This window comes from Pseudophryne corroboree, chromosome 1, assembly GCF_028390025.1.
Source record: "Pseudophryne corroboree isolate aPseCor3 chromosome 1, aPseCor3.hap2, whole genome shotgun sequence".
Taxonomy (NCBI): Eukaryota; Metazoa; Chordata; class Amphibia; order Anura; family Myobatrachidae; genus Pseudophryne; species Pseudophryne corroboree.
In genome coordinates, this window is record NC_086444.1 from 49,417,313 (window position 1) to 49,438,837 (window position 21,525).

A 21,525-nucleotide genomic window follows, 5' to 3' on the forward strand; every position below is an offset into this window, starting at 1 on the left:
ATCCTGGTAACCATGGATGCGAGTCTCCGAGGCTGGGGTGCAGTCACACAGTAGGAAAACTTCCAGGGAAGATGGTCAAGCCAAGAAACTTGTCTACACATAAACGTTCTGGAGTTAAGGGCCGTTTACAATGGCCTTCTTTAAGCAGAGGTGACAAGTCGTTGGGGAATTCCTCAAATAGACATGATGGCGTCTCGTCTCAACAAGAAACTGCATTGATATTGTTCCAGGTCGATGGACCCTCAAGCAATAGCAGTGGACGCACTAGTAACACCTTGGGTGTTTCAGTCAGTGAATGTATTCCCTCCGTTTCCTCTCATTCCAAAAGTGTTAAAGATCATAAGAAGAACAAAGGTTCAGGCGATCCTCATTGTTCCAGACTGGCCAAAGAGGGCTTGGTATCCAGATCTTCAGGAATTACTCATAGGAGATCCCTGGCCTCTCCCTCTACGAGAGGATCTGTTACAGCAGGGGCCGTTCGTGTATCAAGACTTACCGCGGCTATGTTTGACGACTTGGCGGTTGAGCGCCAGATCCTAGCCCGAAAGGGTATCCCCTGTGAAGTCATTCCCACACTTCTTCAGGCTAGAAAAGGGGTAACGTCTAAACATTACCATCGTATTTGGAGGAAATATGTGTCTTGGTGTGAATCCAAGAAGGCTCATACGGAAGAGTTTCAGTTAGGACGTTTTCTCCATTTTCTACAAGCAGGTGTGGATGCGGGCCTAAAGTTGGGCTCAATTAAAGTACAAATTTCAGCCTTATCGGTTTTCTTTCAAAAACAATTGGCCTCCCTTCCAGAAGTCCAGACTTTTGTGAAAGGCGTGTTGCACATCCAACCTCCCTTTGTGCCCCCAGTGGCTCCATGGGATCTTACCGTGGTGTTGCAGTTCCTTCAATCACATTGGTTTGAACCTTTACAGAAGGTAGAGTTGAAATTCGTCACTTGGAAAGTGGTCATGTTGTTGGCCTTGGCATCCGGGAGGCGGGTGTCTGAATTGGCGGCTTTGTCTCACAAGAGCCCTATTTGATTGTCCATGAGGATAGAGCGGAGTTGAGGACTCGTCAGCAATTTCTACCGAAAGTGGTTTCATCATTCCATATGAACCAACCTATTGTGGTGCCAGTGGCTACTGACGCTTTAGTGGAATAGAAGTCTCTCGATGTAGTCAGAGCTTTGAAATTTTAAGTCACCAGAACGGCTCGGATTAGGAAAACGGAGGCTCTGTTTGTCCTGTTTGCTCCCAACAAGATTGGGGCTCCTGCTTCCAAGCAGACTATTGCGCGCTTGATCTGTAATACGATTCATAATGCCCATTATACGGCTATATTGCCGTTACCGACTTCGGTGAAGGCCCATTCTACCAGAAAAGTGGGCTCGTCCTGGGCGGCTGCCCGGGGGGTCTCGGCATTACAACTTTTCCGAGCAGCTACTTGGTCGGGTTCAAACACCTTTGCGAAGTTTACAAGTTTGATACCCTGGCTGAGGAAGACCTCATGTTTGGTCAATCGGTGCTGCAGAGTCGTCCGCACTCTCCCGCCCGTTCTAGAGCTTTGGTATAACCCTATGGTTCTTGATGTGACCCCAGCATCCTCTAGGACGTATGAGAAAATAGGATTTTAATACCTACCGGTAAATCCTTTTCTCTTCGTCCGTAGAGGATGCTGGGCGCCCGTCCCAGTGCGTACTGTATTTGCAGTTATTAGTTGCTGATATTGTTCATGCCGTTGACTTGCGTTATGTTAAATGCCACATTGTACGGCGTGCTTGAGGTGTGAGCTGGTATGTATCTCACCTTAGTTAAAGCTTAAATCCTTTTCCTCAAAATGTTCCTCGAAATGTCCGTCTCCCTGGGCACAGTTCCTATAACTGGAGTCTGGAGGAGGGGCATAGAGGGAGGAGCCAGTTCACACCCCTTTGAAAGTCTTAAAGTGCCCATGTCTCCTGCGGATCCCGTCTATACCCCATGGTTCTTGATGTGACCCCAGCATCCTCTACGGACTAAGAGAAAAGGATTTACCGGTAGGTATTAAAATCCTAATTTTTCCTGCTCACTCTGTACTTTGTGGCTGCAACTTTTATTCTGATGGAAATTATTAAATCATTTAAAATTCCAGGGGTGCATTAGAGGCTATGGGCTTTTTTTTGCGTGTCTTTGTGAGATGTGTGGTGGAGCGTTATGGTGTATCCTGCTCCAAACGCTTTCTCCTTGAGGATGTTGGTGGTTCTGTAGACAGTCCTGGACCTCGTAACACTACAATCCCATGCACAGCTGGCAGGATGACCTACGGAACCAGGGCCGGACTGGCCCACATGGGCACAGGGGAAATCACCAGTGTGTGTTCTTGAATTATACATTATACATATGTTACCTTATACTGCACAGCACTATGATGTATTCTCTACAGTGCATTGCCAATATTTATCTGGTACATTATCATGCACGCACTAGCAGTATTTATATATTTGTCAAGGGGCCCAGCCCATGCACTCATTAATGGTTAGGCAAACTAATGTAGCAGCTGGCCACACCCCCTTTGGAGACTGACCACACCCCTAAACATGGGCCCCTACCACTGCATTCCCCAGTGGGCCCTACATGCCCCAGTCCGACACTGTACGGAACACAGCAACCTATTGGGAATCACTGGCGCACGTGCCTCAGACACCTGTTGTAATTATATATACTCCCTATATAACCTTTTGTAACTTTGCAAACTGTAGTGCCCGCGACACAGTATTTACTGGCCTGCTCAGGGCACACACTGTTTAAGTTCCCACACACATCTGACCAGATCCAGCCTTCAAGGGATAGACAAAAGGTGTACGCTTAGAGGAGGAGTGGTACGCGTGCTCTGGTTAAAACACAGCCCTCCCTCATGGCGGCTCTAATCAGACGACCAGGATAGTGTATGCCGCCCACTCTTGCCTAACTATAACCGAACATGGGCCGTACAACTATCCACTAGTGTATAAGAACTACTGGCTGCTTGGTGTAGTGCACCAACCCTGTCTAGTACATTTATAGTCCTAACATATGTACACTAAGGGGTTGCAGGGGGTGCGGACCACATTGGATGACACTATCCAAGGGCGAGACACCAACGGCAGGGGGGAGGCTTTGAGGGCAACCCAGCATCTCCAACAGAGTTGGCCATGCCCCTGTCCCACCACACCCTGTTTTTGGGAGGGCCCCGATTTGCACTGGGTATCACCAACCATAGTTACGCCACTTCATATGTATTATTTATTATTATTATTATTATTATTATTATTATCATCATCATCATCATCATCATCCTTTAGTTATATGGTGCCACAAGGGGTAGCAATGCCTTATAGAGTACATAAATAGAAATGGTATGAACAAAACAAGATGAAATGGACAGTACAGAACATTGCAGGACATGGACAGTATTTATACACATGACTGCATCAGCAGTACACAGATAAGCAGCAGCGGGGCAGTAGAACCCAAGGGTGAGGTGCTGTTGGAGGCAGTGGGGAGGAGATGATGGTATAAGTTAGGGAAGGAAAAGCAAATGAGGGAAGAGGGCTCTGCTTGTGAGAGCTTACAGTCTAGAGTGGAGGGGCAGACAGACAGGGGTAACACAGATGGGGCAAGACTGTCAGCATGCAGCATGGAGCAGTGAGTTATGATGAGAGCTGGAAGGCTTTGATAAAGAAGCGGGTCCTGAGAGCCCATCTGAAGTTTTGTAGAGAGGTGCACTCTGGGCTATCCCTAGCTACAATATGATTCGTCCACCTTATCTTGTTGTGATTTCACATTGTTTTTGGTAGGAGGAATGTGCAGGACAGGGACCGTGTGACAAAGCCTTGCCAGTGCTGTGATTATATCCAATTTGAAACATATGAAGCCCAAAAAACTGGCTCATGGCTAGATGCCTCTTAAATGTAGAAGGCCTATTGCCTGCTACACCATACACATATATATCACAGTGGGTTATGAGCCCTACCTACCCTACTTAATCAAGGCCACAACAAGAAGGTACACTGTATGGGGCACAGGCCTACTGCCTGGTACTGGAGGGATCCTAGAAGAGCCTGGACCTTATGCACACAGATATGTGCCCAATCCTAGGAAACACTTGAGGGCCGAATGCCCAATACAGTATGCTGACAATTAAGATGACTTGAGGCCTAATTGGGAACACTGTGCCTTGGTGCACATCACTAACAATGTCCAGGCTAGAGGTAATATGGGCCTAGTGTCTGCTATGTGTCATGGGTCTAATGTCCTCGCTTTGGTGGTCATGATACAAGGACAGGTGCCCCACTGGGGCTTTAACTTACTTGGCTGACTTTGGCAATCACAATACGGGAACCCAGGGGTAGTTCTTTTACATTGGTGCCAGTATGGACCAGCTCTTCCCAAAAGTGGGCCCCACCCCCAATACTTGTCTCCTTCACTGTCCTTGGCTTGGTGAATAGATGCCACGTGCATAGACACGCCGTCTATTCAGTTGAGAGAGGAACTGGAGGCAGCCCAGCAGCTCCTGGAGCGCTGGCCATATACCCAGAATGCCGAAAACGGGGGCCATGATTCAGAGGTCCAAGATATTTCCACAAGGCAATGCCCACTGTAGCAAGGCCACTCCCTCTTTTCAGGTGCTCTCTCTAAAGAATGTGGGGAGGTATGTAATACTACTACTACATTTGCATACTGTACCATGGTTTGCTTCAGTTGTATGTAACCGGGCAGCTTTCCTGTCTAATGGATGTTCCGTCCGTTCCGCTCACTGTGACGTGTTTTCTCCATTGCCAGATATCGATGAGTGTGCGCTGAAGAATGAGACCGTCTGCTCTCACATCTGCATCAACACTCCGGGCAGTTACCGGTGCGAGTGCCATGAAGGTTATGCCCTTGAAGAGGACGGGAAAACCTGCATTAAAGGAAGCCAAGGTATGGATACCTGTGTTACTGTCTATACAGCACTGAGCCACTTTTTATGCCTCAGAAATATAATGAGAACATTCTAGGCGTTACCGGAGGTACAGTAGCATACGAGGGTTGGGCATGGCTTGGTGGCACAATTTGTGTCTTCACGCCTTACCTTACTTCAAGTTTACTGGGGTGTCCAAAGCTTAATGATGTGATTTGCGACACATCTCTGCCTGCCTGGCGGTAGCTTAGCTGGTCCCGGCAAACACCAAGCCACTTCGGCACACCCTTCCTGCTGTACATACCGATCCTCCTCTCCGACAGTGGGAGCCATGAATGTGCCCTTGTAAATGGCGGGCACAGAGGATCAGAATCACTGGGGTCTATTTACTAAGCCTTGGATGGAAATAAAGTGGACAGAAAAAAAGTACCAGCCAATCAGCTCATAAGTGTCATTTTTCAAACACAGCCTGTAACATGACAGTTAGGAGCTGATTGGCTGGTACTTTATCTCCGTCTACTTTATCTCCATCTAAGGCTTAGTAAATAGACCCTTCTGACTGCAAGTGGGAACGCACTGGAGACAAGAACAGTGCAGGGCGAGTACGAAAAGGGTGGAGGGCCCATGAGAACGAAGAGGGCGGAGGGCCCTGCTCGTGAGAGCATGCAGTCTAGTGGATGACCGCGTTACTCTTGAAGAGTGACTTGTAGACGGTCATGTGTATACGGATAATATAAACACGGCACCTACTGCGCTCGTATAACGTTGGGCCTAATTCAGACCCGATCGCTACTGTGTGTTTTTGCCATTTAGGGGGTGTGGTCCAGGCAACGCAGACATGCCCAGACCGTTGGGGGGGGGGGGGGGGGCGGGCCGCGGCAGCTGCATGACGTCACCCGCTGTGACCCTCACAGCGACGAGTAGCTCCTGCGATACTTTTGCACTTGTGCGGGGGGGGTTGGTCGGGCCTGACGTGTGGGGCGGACTAGACCTGTGCTGGGGGTCCCCCCACATGTCTGTGTGATTGATCATAGATGTGCTAAATCTAGCACATCTGCGATCAGATCTGAATTAGGCCCTATGTCTATGGTTGTGCATAAAAAAGATAAATGGTTAAAGATTTGCAAATAAAACCAGTTGCATTATGGGGTCATTCCGACTTGATAGCTAGCTGCTTTCGTTCGCTGTGCAGCGATGAGGCAAAAAAAGGCACGTCTGCGCATGCGTATGCGGCGCAATGCGCACGCGCGAAGTAATATTACAACGATCGATGTAGTTTCACACAGGGTCTAGCGAAGCTTTTCAGTCGCACTGCTGGCCGCAGAGTGATTGACAGGAAGGGGGCGTTTCTGGGTGTTAAGTGACCGTTTTCAGGGAGTGTTAGAGAAAACGCAGACGTGCCAGAAAAAACACAGGCGTGGCTGGCCGAACGCAGGGCGTGTTCGTGACGTCAAAACAGGAACTAAACAGTCTGAAGTAGAGATGAGCGCCTGAAATTTTTCGGGTTTTGTGTTTTGGTTTTGGGTTCGGTTCCGCGGACGTGTTTTGGGTTCGACCGCGTTTTGGCAAAACCTCACCGAATTTTTTTTGTCGGATTCGGGTGTGTTTTGGATTCGGGTGGTTTTTTCAAAAAACCCTAAAAAACAGCTTAAATCATAGAATTTGGGGGTAATTTTGATCCCAAAGTATTATTAACCTCAAAAAACATAATTTACACTCATTTTCAGCCTATTCTGAACACATCACACCTCACAATATTATTTTTAGTCCTAAAATTTGCACCGAGGTCGCTGTGTGAGTAAGATAAGCGACCCTAGTGGCCGACACAAACACCGGGCCCATCTAGGAGTGGCACTGCAGTGTCACGCAGGATGTCCCTTCCAAAAAACCCTCCCCAAACAGCACATGACGCAAAGAAAAAAAGAGGCGCAATGAGGTAGCTGACTGTGTGAGAAAGATAAGCGACCCTAGTGGCCGACACAAACACCGGGCCCATCTAGGAGTGGCACTGCAGTGTCACGCAGGATGTCCCTTCCAAAAAACCCTCCCCAAACAGCACATGACGCAAAGAAAAAAAGAGGCGCAATGAGGTAGCTGTGTGAGAAAGATAAGCGACCCTAGTGGCCGACACAAACACCGGGCCCATCTAGGAGTGGCACTGCAGTGTCACGCAGGATGTCCCTTCCAAAAAACCCTCCCCAAACAGCACATGACGCAAAGAAAAAAATAGGCGCAATGAGGTAGCTGTGTGAGTAAGATTAGCGACCCTAGTGGCCGACACAAACACCGGGCCCATCTAGGAGTGGCACTGCAGTGTCACGCAGGATGGCCCTTCCAAAAAACCCTCCCCAAACAGCACATGACGCAAAGAAAAAAAGAGGCGCAATGAGGTAGCTGACTGTGTGAGTAAGATTAGCGACCCTAGTGGCCGACACAAACACCGGGCACATCTAGGAGTGGCACTGCAGTGTCACGCAGGATGTCCCTTCCAAAAAACCCTCCCCAAACAGCACATGACGCAAAGAAAAAAAGAGGCGCAATGAGGTAGCTGTGTGAGTAAGATTAGCGACCCTAGTGGCCGACACAAACACCGGGCCCATCTAGGAGTGGCACTGCAGTGTCACGCAGGATGTCCCTTCCAAAAAACCCTCCCCAATCAGCACATGATGCAAAGAAAAAGAAAAAAGAGGTGCAAGATGGAATTATCCTTGGGCCCTCCCACCCACCCTTATGTTGTATAAACAAAACAGGACATGCACACTTTAACCAACCCATCATTTCAGTGACAGGGTCTGCCACACGACTGTGACTGATATGACGGGTTGGTTTGGACCCCCCCCAAAAAAGAAGCAATTAATCTCTCCTTGCACAAACTGGCTCTACAGAGGCAAGATGTCCACCTCATCTTCACCCTCCGATATATCACCGTGTACATCCCCCTCCTCACAGATTATCAATTCGTCCCCACTGGAATCCACCATCTCAGCTCCCTGTGTACTTTGTGGAGGCAATTGCTGCTGGTCAATGTCTCCGCGGAGGAATTGATTATAATTCATTTTAATGAACATCATCTTCTCCACATTTTCTGGATGTAACCTCGTACGCCGATTGCTGACAAGGTGAGCGGCGGCACTAAACACTCTTTCGGAGTACACACTTGTGGGAGGGCAACTTAGGTAGAATAAAGCCAGTTTGTGCAAGGGCCTCCAAATTGCCTCTTTTTCCTGCCAGTATAAGTACGGACTGTGTGACGTGCCTACTTGGATGCGGTCACTCATATAATCCTCCACCATTCTATCAATGTTGAGAGAATCATATGCAGTGACAGTAGACGACATGTCCGTAATCGTTGTCAGGTCCTTCAGTCCGGACCAGATGTCAGCATCAGCAGTCGCTCCAGACTGCCCTGCATCACCGCCAGCGGGTGGGCTCGGAATTCTGAGCCTTTTCCTCGCACCCCCAGTTGCGGGAGAATGTGAAGGAGGAGATGTTGACAGGTCGCGTTCCGCTTGACTTGACAATTTTGTCACCAGCAGGTCTTTCAACCCCAGCAGACCTGTGTCTGCCGGAAAGAGAGATCCAAGGTAGGCTTTAAATCTAGGATCGAGCACGGTGGCCAAAATGTAGTGCTCTGATTTCAACAGATTGACCACCCGTGAATCCTTGTTAAGCGAATTAAGGGCTGCATCCACAAGTCCCACATGCCTAGCGGAATCGCTCCGTGTTAGCTCCTTCTTCAATGCCTCCAGCTTCTTCTGCAAAAGCCTGATGAGGGGAATGACCTGACTCAGGCTGGCAGTGTCTGAACTGACTTCACGTGTGGCAAGTTCAAAGGGCATCAGAACCTTGCACAACGTTGAAATCATTCTCCACTGCACTTGAGACAGGTGCATTCCATCTCCTATATCGTGCTCAATTGTATAGGCTTGAATGGCCTTTTGCTGCTCCTCCAACCTCTGAAGCATATAGAGGGTTGAATTCCACCTCGTTACCACTTCTTGCTTCAGATGATGGCAGGGCAGGTTCAGTAGTTTTTGGTGGTGCTCCAGTCTTCTGTACGTGGTGCCTGTACGCCGAAAGTGTCCCGCAATTTTTATGGCCACCGACAGCATCTCTTGCACGCCCCTGTCGTTTTTTAAAAAATTCTGCACCACCAAATTCAAGGTATGTGCAAAACATGGGACGTGCTGGAATTTGCCCATATTTAATGCACACACAATATTGCTGGCGTTGTCCGATGCCACAAATCCACAGGAGAGTCCAATTGGGGTAAGCCATTCCGCGATGATCTTCCTCAGTTGCCGTAAGAGGTTTTCAGCTGTGTGCGTATTCTGGAAAGCGGTGATACAAAGCGTAGCCTGCCTAGGAAAGAGTTGGCGTTTGCGAGATGCTGCTACTGGTGCCGCCGCTGCTGTTCTTGCGGCGGGAGTCCATACATCTACCCAGTGGGCTGTCACAGTCATATAGTCCTGACCCTGCCCTGCTCCACTTGTCCACATGTCCGTGGTTAAGTGGACATTGGGTACAACTGCATTTTTTAGGACACTGGTGAGTCTTTTTCTGACGTCCGTGTACATTCTCGGTATCGCCTGCCTAGAGAAGTGGAACCTAGATGGTATTTGGTAACGGGGGCACACTGCCTCAATAAATTGTCTAGTTCCCTGTGAACTAACGGCGGATACCGGACGCACGTCTAACACCAACATAGTTGTCAAGGACTCAGTTATCCGCTTTGCAGTAGGATGACTGCTGTGATATTTCATCTTCCTCGCAAAGGACTGTTGAACAGTCAATTGCTTACTGGAAGTAGTACAAGTGGGCTTACGACTTCCCCTCTGGGATGACCATCGACTCCCAGCGGCAACAACAGCAGCGCCAGCAGCAGTAGGCGTTACACGCAAGGATGCATCGGAGGAATCCCAGGCAGGAGAGGACTCGTCAGACTTGCCAGTGACATGGCTTGCAGGACTATTGGCATTCCTGGGGAAGGAGGAAATTGACACTGAGGGAGTTGGTGGGGTGGTTTGCGTGAGCTTGGTTACAAGAGGAAGGGATTTACTGGTCAGTGGACTGCTTCCGCTGTCACCCAAAGTTTTTGAACTTGTCACTGACTTATTATGAATGCGCTGCAGGTGACGTATAAGGGAGGATGTTCCGAGGTGGTTAACGTCCTTACCCCTACTTATTACAGCTTGACAAAGGGAACACACGGCTTGACACCTGTTGTCCGCATTTCTGGTGAAATACCTCCACACCGAAGAGCTGATTTTTTTGGTATTTTCACCTGGCATGTCAACGGCCATATTCCTCCCACGGACAACAGGTGTCTCCCCGGGTGCCTGACTTAAACAAACCACCTCACCATCAGAATCCTCCTGGTCAATTTCCTCCCCAGCGCCAGCAACACCCATATCCTCCTCATCCTGGTGTACTTCAACACTGACATCTTCAATCTGACTATCAGGAACTGGACTGCGGGTGCTCCTTCCAGCACTTGCAGGGGGCATGCAAATAGTGGAAGGCGCATGCTCTTCACGTCCAGTGTTGGGAAGGTCAGGCATCGCAAACGACACAATTGGACTCTCCTTGTGGATTTGGGATTTCAAAGAACGCACAGTTCTTTGCGGTGCTTTTGCCAGCTTGAGTCTTTTCAGTTTTCTAGCGAGAGGCTGAGTGCTTCCATCCTCATGTGAAGCTGAACCACTAGCCATGAACATAGGCCAGGGCCTCAGCCGTTCCTTGCCACTCCGTGTGGTAAATGGCATATTGGCAAGTTTACGCTTCTCCTCCGACAATTTTATTTTAGGTTTTGGAGTCCTTTTTTTTCTGATATTTGGTGTTTTGGATTTGACATGCTCTGTACTATGACATTGGGCATCGGCCTTGGCAGACGACGTTGCTGGCATTTCATCGTCTCGGCCATGACTAGTGGCAGCAGCTTCAGCACGAGGTGGAAGTGGATCTTGATCTTTCCCTAATTTTGGAACCTCAACTTTTTTGTTCTCCATATTTTATAGGCAGAACTAAAAGGCACCTCAGGTAAACAATGGAGATGGATGGATTGGATACTAGTATACAATTATGGACGGACTGCCACGGTTAGGTGGTATAAAAAAACCACGGTTAGGTGGTATATATTATAATAATAATACAATTATGGATGGACGGACTGCCTGCCGACTGCCGACACAGAGGTAGCCACAGCCGTGAACTACCGCACTGTACACTGGTTGATAAAGAGATAGTAGTATACTCGTAACAACTAGTATGACACTATGACGACGGTATAAAGAAAGAAAAAAAAATACCACGGTTAGGTGGTATATATTATAATAATAATACAATTATGGATGGACGGACTGCCTGCCGACTGCCGACACAGAGGTAGCCACAGCCGTGAACTACCGCACTGTACACTGGTTGATAAAGAGATAGTAGTATACTCGTAACAACTAGTATGACACTATGACGACGGTATAAAGAAAGAAAAAAAAATACCACGGTTAGGTGGTATATATTATAATAATAATACAATTATGGATGGACGGACTGCCTGCCGACTGCCGACACAGAGGTAGCCACAGCCGTGAACTACCGCACTGTACACTGGTTGATAAAGAGATAGTAGTATACTCGTAACAACTAGTATGACACTATGACGACGGTATAAAGAAAGAAAAAAAAATACCACGGTTAGGTGGTATATATTATAATAATAATACAATTATGGATGGACGGACTGCCTGCCGACTGCCGACACAGAGGTAGCCACAGCCGTGAACTACCGCACTGTACACTGGTTGATAAAGAGATAGTAGTATACTCGTAACAACTAGTATGACACTATGACGACGGTATAAAGAAAGAAAAAAAAATACCACGGTTAGGTGGTATATATTATAATAATAATACAATTATGGATGGACGGACTGCCTGCCGACTGCCGACACAGAGGTAGCCACAGCCGTGAACTACCGCACTGTACACTGGTTGATAAAGAGATAGTAGTATACTCGTAACAACTAGTATGACACTATGACGACGGTATAAAGAATGAAAAAAAAACCACGGTTAGGTGGTATATATTATAATAATAATACAATTATGGATGGACGGACTGCCTGCCGACTGCCGACACAGAGGTAGCCACAGCCGTGAACTACCGCACTGTACACTGGTTGATAAAGAGATAGTAGTATACTCGTAACAACTAGTATGACACTATGACGACGGTATAAAGAATGAAAAAAAAACCACGGTTAGGTGGTATATATTATAATAATAATACAATTATGGATGGACGGACTGCCTGCCGACTGCCGACACAGAGGTAGCCACAGCCGTGAACTACCGCACTGTACACTGGTTGATAAAGAGATAGTAGTATACTCGTAACAACTAGTATGACACTATGACGACGGTATAAAGAATGAAAAAAAAACCACGGTTAGGTGGTATATATTATAATAATAATACAATTATGGATGGACGGACTGCCTGCCGACTGCCGACACAGAGGTAGCCACAGCCGTGAACTACCGCACTGTACACTGGTTGATAAAGAGATAGTAGTATACTCGTAACAACTAGTATGACACTATGACGACGGTATAAAGAATGAAAAAAAAACCACGGTTAGGTGGTATATATTATAATAATAATACAATTATGGATGGACGGACTGCCTGCCGACTGCCGACACAGAGGTAGCCACAGCCGTGAACTACCGCACTGTACACTGGTTGATAAAGAGATAGTAGTATACTCGTAACAACTAGTATGACACTATGACGACGGTATAAAGAATGAAAAAAAAACCACGGTTAGGTGGTATATATTATAATAATAATACAATTATGGATGGACGGACTGCCTGCCGACTGCCGACACAGAGGTAGCCACAGCCGTGAACTACCGCACTGTACACTGGTTGATAAAGAGATAGTAGTATACTCGTAACAACTAGTATGACACTATGACGGTATAAAGAATGAAAAAAAAACCACGGTTAGGTGGTATATATTATAATAATAATACAATTATGGATGGACGGACTGCCTGCCGACTGCCGACACAGAGGTAGCCACAGCCGTGAACTACCGCACTGTACACTGGTTGATAAAGAGATAGTAGTATACTCGTAACAACTAGTATGACACTATGACGACGGTATAAAGAAAGAAAAAAAAATACCACGGTTAGGTGGTATATATTGTAATACAATTATGGATGGACGGACTGCCTGCCGAGTTCCGACTGCCGACACAGAGGTAGCCACAGCCGTGAACTACCGCACTGTACTGTGTCTGCTGCTAATATAGACTGGTTGATAAAGAGATAGTATACAATACATACAACAATATACTACTATACTGGTGGTCAGGCACTGGTCACCACTAGTCACACTGGCAGTGGCACTCCTGCAGCAAAAGTGTGCACTGTTTAATTTTAAATTAATATAATATTATGTACTCCTGGGGGCTCCTGCTATAACAACCTGCAGTGCTCCCCAGTCTCCCCCACAATTATTATAAGCTTTGCCTTTTATACATTGATGTGCAGCACACTGGGCTGAGCTGAGTGCACACAGACTGAGTCACACTGTGTGACTGGCTGCTGCTGTGTATCGTTTTTTTTCAGGCAGAGAACGGATATAGCAGAGAACGGATATATTATATTAAAATAAATAAAAGTTAACTAACAACAACTGCACTGGTCACTGTGGTAAACTCTGTCTGACTCTGCACAATCTCTCTCTCTCTTCTAATCTAATTTCTAATGGAGAGGACGCCAGCCACGTCCTCTCCCTATCAATCTCAATGCACGTGTGAAAATGGCGGCGACGCGCGGCTCCTTATATAGAATCCGAGTCTCGCGAGAATCCGACAGCGTCATGATGACGTTCGGGCGCGCTCGGGTTAACCGAGCAAGGCGGGAGGATCCGAGTCTGCTCGGACCCGTGAAAAAAACATGAAGTTCGTGCGGGTTCGGTTTCAGAGAAACCGAACCCGCTCATCTCTAGTCTGAAGTGATCGCAAGCACTGAGTAGGTCTGTAGCTACTCTGAAGCTGCACTTTTTTTTTTTTGTAGCCGCTCTGCGATCCTTTCGTTCGCACTTCTGCTAAGCTAAAATACACTCCCAGAGGGCGGCGGCTTAGCGTTTGCACGGCTGCTAAAAACAGCTAGCGAGCGATCAACTTGGAATGAAGGCCTATGTTCTGTTAGCAGAACAAGAGTTCAGTTATTAGCAGAAGATAAAACCCATATATATATTTCTTTATGACCATTATTATAATTTTGGAAGGTTAGATAACTGCAGCCAAGCCGTGTTAAATTAAAGTTGGAATATACCGTAATGAACACTACAGAATTTCCCCAGATGACTGAGAGAGCGCAGTTCACCTATCAGCATTAGTCGTCCTCTTTCAGAACAGCTCAGATCTGGAACTTTTCGACTTTCACATACCTGCAGGAAAAGCTATGTTAATCTCATTTACTTTGTCTGGAACTGTTTTAAAAATTAAGATGAATATCTGCCCAAATATTTAATGGGTTGTGTTTTCTAGCGTAGATCAAACACTGCTTTGTGTATGTTGCACTCTGGTTTTTTTCTTTTTACATGTTTTATGCATTTCAGATTTCTTTAATTTATTACTTGCAATACATAGAAGTGGGTTAGAGCAATAATAATTATTGTTACAAATTTAAATTGCAAACACATTTGCACTCCACAATATAAAAGTATGATTATAGTATCCATCAACCCGTCCAGTACTCATCTGTATTCCATGTTATTCTCTGCTGTAATAGTGCTTTGTGGCGCATGGTTAGACTTTACGGGCGAATAGATTGAAATATAACAAACATTTGCTATTTAATTGGAAAAATGCATAAATGTTATTCTATTGCTGTGTAAGCACTTCTTGCTAAATACTTGCAGGACAGCAGTAAGTATAGCACACCCACCTGACTAGTTGAGGTACTGCACCTGACTAAGTTGCAGCCAAATGATTTTGTTTATTCCTGCGTTATGTAAATGTCATTTTTAGGCTTTTAAAGAAGGCTTATTTAAGGTGTTGAAAGATTGACTATCGGCAATCGGGGAAAGTGACAATTCTTAGATAGCAAAGTGATAAGTGAAGCTTATCCGCCGTTCTATTTACTCTGTCTTTTGGTGGTTGGCTCTACAACCAGGGTCGGACTGGCCCACAGGGGTACAGGGGAAACCACCGGTAGGCCCCATTAATTACTATATAAATTATCAAGGAGTCCAGACCAGATACTCTCTAATGGTCAGCCAAACCTCTGTGGTGGCTGGCCACACCCCCTTTGGAGACTGGTCACACCTCTAAGCATGGGCCCCTACCACTGCTTACCCCTGGTGGGCCCTTCATGCTCTACTCCAACATTGTCTGCAACTTTATTACTACTCAATACTACGCTTTACTTTATTACCTGTTACTGAGATGCATTTTATTACCTCTCTAATATTAATCTATGCTCATTACTTCTCTAATACTGAGCTATACTTGACTTGTCCAAAACTGAGATGTACTTTACTGTCTCTCTAAAGAGTCTATTCCTTATCACTAAAGGGCCCATTACACATGTGGAAAACATTAGTTTCTGCATGTATTATGCAACAGGTCCATTCATTATTAGGGGTCCAATATGGCTGCGTAATATCTAGCAAACTCTGGAAGAATTTGCAATATAGTAGCCCATAGGCTACTATAGGATTACGCCATCTGGAGATGATGTTATACTATCTGGGCCAAGCTCTGGAATGTTTGGTTCCAATGGTTTCCTGACCACTTATGTGCAATTCCCATTCAGGCAGTATTACCTGCCGGGGCCAAACTGAGGACTGCTTCCGGAGCTTGGTAAATCTTGTTAGAGAGGACTGCGCATGGCATCCTACATCGCGGAATTCTGTATCGTGCAAGTGCGTATGCAAGGGCCCGTCGGCCAGCCGGCTACACATCGTTCTGATGTGTAGGCAGCCTGGGTGAGTACACACTAGGTCGATATCAGCACAACAAATCAAGCATAATGCCTAGTGTGTACTCACTATTGCGTGTTCCCGCTGGTCGCATGCGACGTCTTCCAGTTGCCCGTACTGCGCGGCCAACCAGAAGATATTGCCTGCAACCCAGTGGATATTACTGAAGGATGGAACAGTGATCATTCTGTCCTTCATTAAACCTACCTGGTGTGTACGGACAATTGGGCATGGTCCAGGCCAAAGGGAATTCGGCCTGACCATCATCCTGATTGGCTATCTTTCAGGTGTGTAGCCGCTCATAGAGTCTGAGACTGTCTGATGTACTCCACGGACGTGCAGCACATGTTCCTCTGTGCAGGTCATACCACAGATATCACAGCTGTCTCTGGTGACATAACCGTTTACTCTGTAGGACATTGTGTTATCACTGTCAGTCACTGTTATGAATAAACCTCCAAACCTCATTAAATTTAAGCTGTCTGGCCTAAGCTCCATCTCACATTCCGGCTTGTGCCTATTGTTCTGCACTAATTGGATGTATCAACAAATCTGACAGCTTCACAGTTCATAGAAACCTACGTTTGCGTCAGGTGTCGGAAATGGTGAAACCGCGGCCGATATGGAGATATCCTTCCATAGTACTGTACAGTGGCGTCATAGTTAATATTTGTGGTTATCCCCCCAAAATGGGTATTTTCCCGGGGTGGGCTTGGGGGGCGAAATATGTCGCAAATATTGAAATGATAAATAGGCCCCTAACATTACTTCTGTCCTACATAGATTTACTTTATTACTTCTCCACTATTGCACTGTACTTTAGTGTCTCTAATATCCAGGCTGTGATTGGTTTCCTCTGTATTACTTAGTTGTACTTTAATACATCACTATACTTTATTGTGGCTCTGCTACTGTGCTGTAATAATTACCTCTCAGTTACGGGGCTGTAGTACTGTATATTGGGGGTCATTCCAAGTTGATCGCTCGTTAGCTAGTTTTAGCAGCCGTGCAAACGCTATGCCGCCGCCCACTGGGGAGTGTATTTTAGCTTAGCAGAAGTGCGAACAGTTGTATCACAGAGCGGCTACAAAAAATGATTGTGTCGTTTTAGAGTAGCTCAAAACGTACTCAGCGCTTGTGATCATTTCAGACTATTCAGTTCCGGATTTGACATCACAAACCCGCCCAGCGTTCGCCCAGCCACACCTGCGTTTTTCCTGGCATGCCTGCGTTTTTCCGCACACTCCCTGAAAACGGTCAGTTGCCACCCAGAAACGCCCCCTTCATGTCAATCACTCTGCGGCCAGCAGTGCGACTGAAATGCATCGCTAGACCCTGTGCAAAACTGCATCGTTTGTTGTGCCCGTACGTCGCGCGTGCGCATTGCGCCGCAAACGCATGCGCAGAACTGCCAATTTTTAGCCTGATCGCTGCGAACAAATGCAGCTAGCGATCAACTCGGAATGACCCCCATTGTCTTTCTATTCCAGAGCTGCACTTTGGGCCTGATTCAGACCAGATCGCTGTTGTGCGAATTCGCAAGGCGGGCGATTATCGATCGACTGCACATGAGTACGGATCGTAGTACGCATGCGTGAGGCCAAACTGCAAAAAAATCCAGAGACCTTTTTAATCGCTAGGCGTATGCAAGTTGATTGGCAGGAAGCTGATGTTTGGGGGTGGTCACTGTCCGTTTTCTGTGAGTGTCAGTAAAAATGAAGGCGTTCCCAAGCGTTTCCAGGTAGGGTGTGTGACGTCAGCTCCGGCACGATCAGCCTGATTCTATCGCACTGTAGGAGTAAGTCCTGGGCTACGTACAGACTGCACAGACTGGTAAAACCATTCCATGGTGAGTGAGTTGTGAATGGATTGGCAGCTGACCGGTGTTCACAGAGATTTTCACATGGCGTACGCAGACTTGCACTTCACTCTGTCTGTGCGGCAACTATCCGGTCGCAAACCTCTGCAAATTCACAGAGGTGCGATCAGGTCTGAATTATCACCCAATATCACCTCTCTTCTACTAAACTGTACTTTATGTCTCTCTAATACTGTCCTATACTTACCTCTCTAATATTACAGTACAGTACTTTATCACCCAATTATCACCCAATATCACCTCTCTTCTACTAAACTGTACTTTATGTCTCTCTAATACTGTCCTATACTTACCTCTCTAATATTACAGTACAGTACTTTATCACCCAATTATCACCCAATATCACCTCTCTTCTACTAAACTGTACTTTATGTCTCTCTAATACTGTCCTATACTTACCTCTCTAATATTACAGTACAGTACTTTATCACCCAATTATCACCCAATATCACCTCTCTTCTACTAAACTGTACTTTATGTCTCTCTAATACTGACCTATACTTACCTCTCTAATATTACAGTACAGTACTTTATCACCTCACCTCTGTTTTACAGGCCACCAGGGCTGCTAATGCTAATTATTATTATTATTATTATTATTATTATGTTGCTTTAGTCTTAAATTGCCAACATTTTAATGATTGCAGGGCAGAGAACTTAGTAAAATCAGTCTCTACCACAGCAGAGCTTGCAATCTATTATTCCATCTACTGTATCAGGACACTAACACCTGCAGGGTCACCAAGCCAATCTCTATGTCTTTTAATAGTGGGAGGAAATGAAGGGGTAAATTTTCTAAGCTTCTGAATCCATTCAAGATTGCATGTCCGGCCGAAAATGCATCTCATTCATTTACTAAACACCAAACACAGCAGAGTCTGATCAGTTCATATTGAGACACACGGCCATCCACACGAGATGTCATTAGCATCCCGCCATTCGAGATGCCAGCGGTCATGTGACCAACACCGGAATCCCTACACGTAGGGGTCCCTCAGTATTTTAAGACCCAGCATGGGGCTCTTGGACCAGTCCTGGTTCCAAAAATATAGATGGGAAAGAACGTAGGGGTCCCCCATATTTTTTAAACCAGCACTGGGCTCCATTAGTCAAGGAGATAATTCCACAGCCGGGTAACACATTTATACAGGTCCCTGCGGCCTTGGCATTACCCCCCCCCCCCCCAGCTAGTCAGCCCTGGCCAGGGTGCTATGGGGGAGTGGTGACCCCCCAATAAGGGCGTCCTCCCTTCCAGGGCCCTCAAAGGCCAGGGCTGAAGCCTGGGGCTATCCCCGCCATCTGTTGCCTGTCAGTGGAGGGTTGATAGTCCGTAATTTTACAAAAAAATAAGAATTAATATTGTCTTTTACATAGGAACTACAGGTCCCAGCAAGCCTCACCCACATGCTGGTACTTGGAGAACCACAAGTACCAGCATGTGGGTATTAAAGGGCCCGCTGGTACCACAGTGCAACGTTATTTCTCCTATATTGTTACTACGGAAACCTGATCCTTCAGAAAAAAAATTATAGGCTTTCACCAAGTCTGTTGTAAAACAAAAACAAATTCTAAGCCCAAATGGAGGAACAGCAGAGCTCTGTCAACGTCCTCCGGCCTCACATTTATAGGGCAAGTAATGAGTTTATTACAATCTAACAAACATTGCTTTACTTGTAGGAGAATTCGAAAAATCCAACAATGTGTTGAAACCAGGAATTTGCTCGGATACTTGCAAGGAATTTCACCAAATAAAACAGACGGTCTTACAGCTGAAGCAGAAGGTACATGATCTATCCCATACGTAACCTCAATATACAGAAACAAACAAAGAGATATGAAACACTTTAAGCTGAAATTTGGGAAATTGCTTTATTCCATGCTATGACTCACAGAAATAAATTGTTGAATTTGCACCAAATATTTATTATTGCAAAGTGTTAACAGTTTTGCTTTCCCAGAAATATCTTTCTTCCGATGGCCTTTTGCATAGAGCGGTCCCAAACTGATCCAAAGATGCGTTACATACAGTTCTCCAACTTTTTCAGAAAGAGCCAAGTGATGTCTTGGTCCTAAGGCATCTATTTATCAAAGCACCCCCTCCTAGTGAAATCTGTTGCTGGTTTTCGCAGTAAAGCCTTCACTGGGGGGAATTCTGCAGTTTCTGTTTATCCTGGGCTGGTTTCCAGTTCCGATGTGCAAGTGGAAGCCGGTAAGCCAGTTCATGCTTTTGCTGCTTGGCACCTAACTGGTTTGCCATGGCAAGAAAAACTACTCTTACCGACAGTGCTACCGGGTAGCTGTCCATCGCTCAGCTGCCCTGATGACTGGTTTCATACTGTATATCATCCAGGACAAAGAAAACATTTTCACTGCGATACTAAATATATCTTTTCCACCCAACTTGATCAATAGACCCTTGTATCTTCCTGCTCTTTAATCTTTCAACAATTGTATAATGAAGCTTAGGTTCTGGGATCAGGATGTAAATACACTTTGAAATGATGAACTGAAACAAGAGGTTTCAGTTAATAGTTTTTGTAATTGAAGGCTCTTCTTTTAGAGAACTCCTGCTCTATAAAACAGTATAGCGAACTGGCGCCCCTCCCTCCCCCCCTCTTTGACTACCCTACCTGAACCCAAGAGCTGACATGGATTGCAGTATTGTAGATTTTGTTGCATCAACAAGAATTCTATTTTTCAAAATTATCACCACGTGAATATTTAATCTCCTAATCCACGAACGTTGTTTTATAAAAAGTCAAAGGCCATTTACACTGTGAATTTGAAATTGTCTAAAAGTATCACACAGAATATAGGACCACATATTTCAGGCTTTTATTTGCAGTACAGGTATATGTAATTTACACTATATATATATATACATAAATATATATATATATATACATATATATATATATATATATATATATATATATATATATATAATATGGTCTTTGTCTTATTTTATGACCATAATATTTTTCATTTTATTATCTTCTGAAAAGAACGAGTGTTTCAGGACTTCTCAAATACTCAGCGTTTATTTCATGTGAAGGCCATAAAAGAACTTTGCAAAATAAACACCCGAAAAAGTCTGTACAGTGGAGGTAATTCCAAGTTGATCGCAGCAGGAAATTTTTTAGCAGTTGGGCAAAACCATGTGCACTGCAGGTGTGGCAGATATAACATTTGCAGAGAGAGTTAGATTTGGGTGGGTTATTTTATTTCTGTCCAGGGTAAATACTGGCTGCTTTATTTTTACACTGCAAATTAGATTGCAAATTGAACACACCACACCTAAATCTAACTCTCTCTGCACATGTTATATCTGCCTCCCCTGCAGTGCACATGGTTTTGCCCAATTGCTAACAGAATTCCTGCTGCGATCAACTTGGAATTACCCCCAGTATGTCAAACGTTAATGTATTAGATTCATTTAATTCCAATTTCTTAGCGTCCTGTTGGCCTCAGTCATTAGTTCTTACAACACACGCAATCATTGACTGGTTGATGTGCAGCAAAAACTCAGCGCGCTGCTAATTGGAACTGTTATTATACCATTAAGGCAATTACTAATTTGCTCATTTACGTTTGAACACAAAAATGATATATCCTGCATGTTCACTGCACATCAAAGAACTAAACTTTGGTACTTAAAAATACAGATTGCAGGAAAATCCTGTTTTTATAAATTACTGTAAGTGCTATATGTGTTAAGTAAAGAAAATATAATTTTAAC

The 21,525-nt window shown here is 45.5% G+C and overlaps 1 protein-coding gene across 1 annotated transcript in view; it reads left to right on the plus strand.

Moving 5' to 3' along the window:
* Positions 1-21,525, plus strand: part of CCBE1 (collagen and calcium binding EGF domains 1) — a 420,878-nt gene that overhangs the window by 375,884 nt on the left and 23,469 nt on the right. The window contains exons 5-6 of the mRNA XM_063959304.1: positions 4,788-4,925; positions 19,464-19,567. Coding sequence (XP_063815374.1) covers positions 4,788-4,925; positions 19,464-19,567 — 242 coding nt within the window. The remainder of the gene's footprint in view (positions 1-4,787; positions 4,926-19,463; positions 19,568-21,525) is intronic.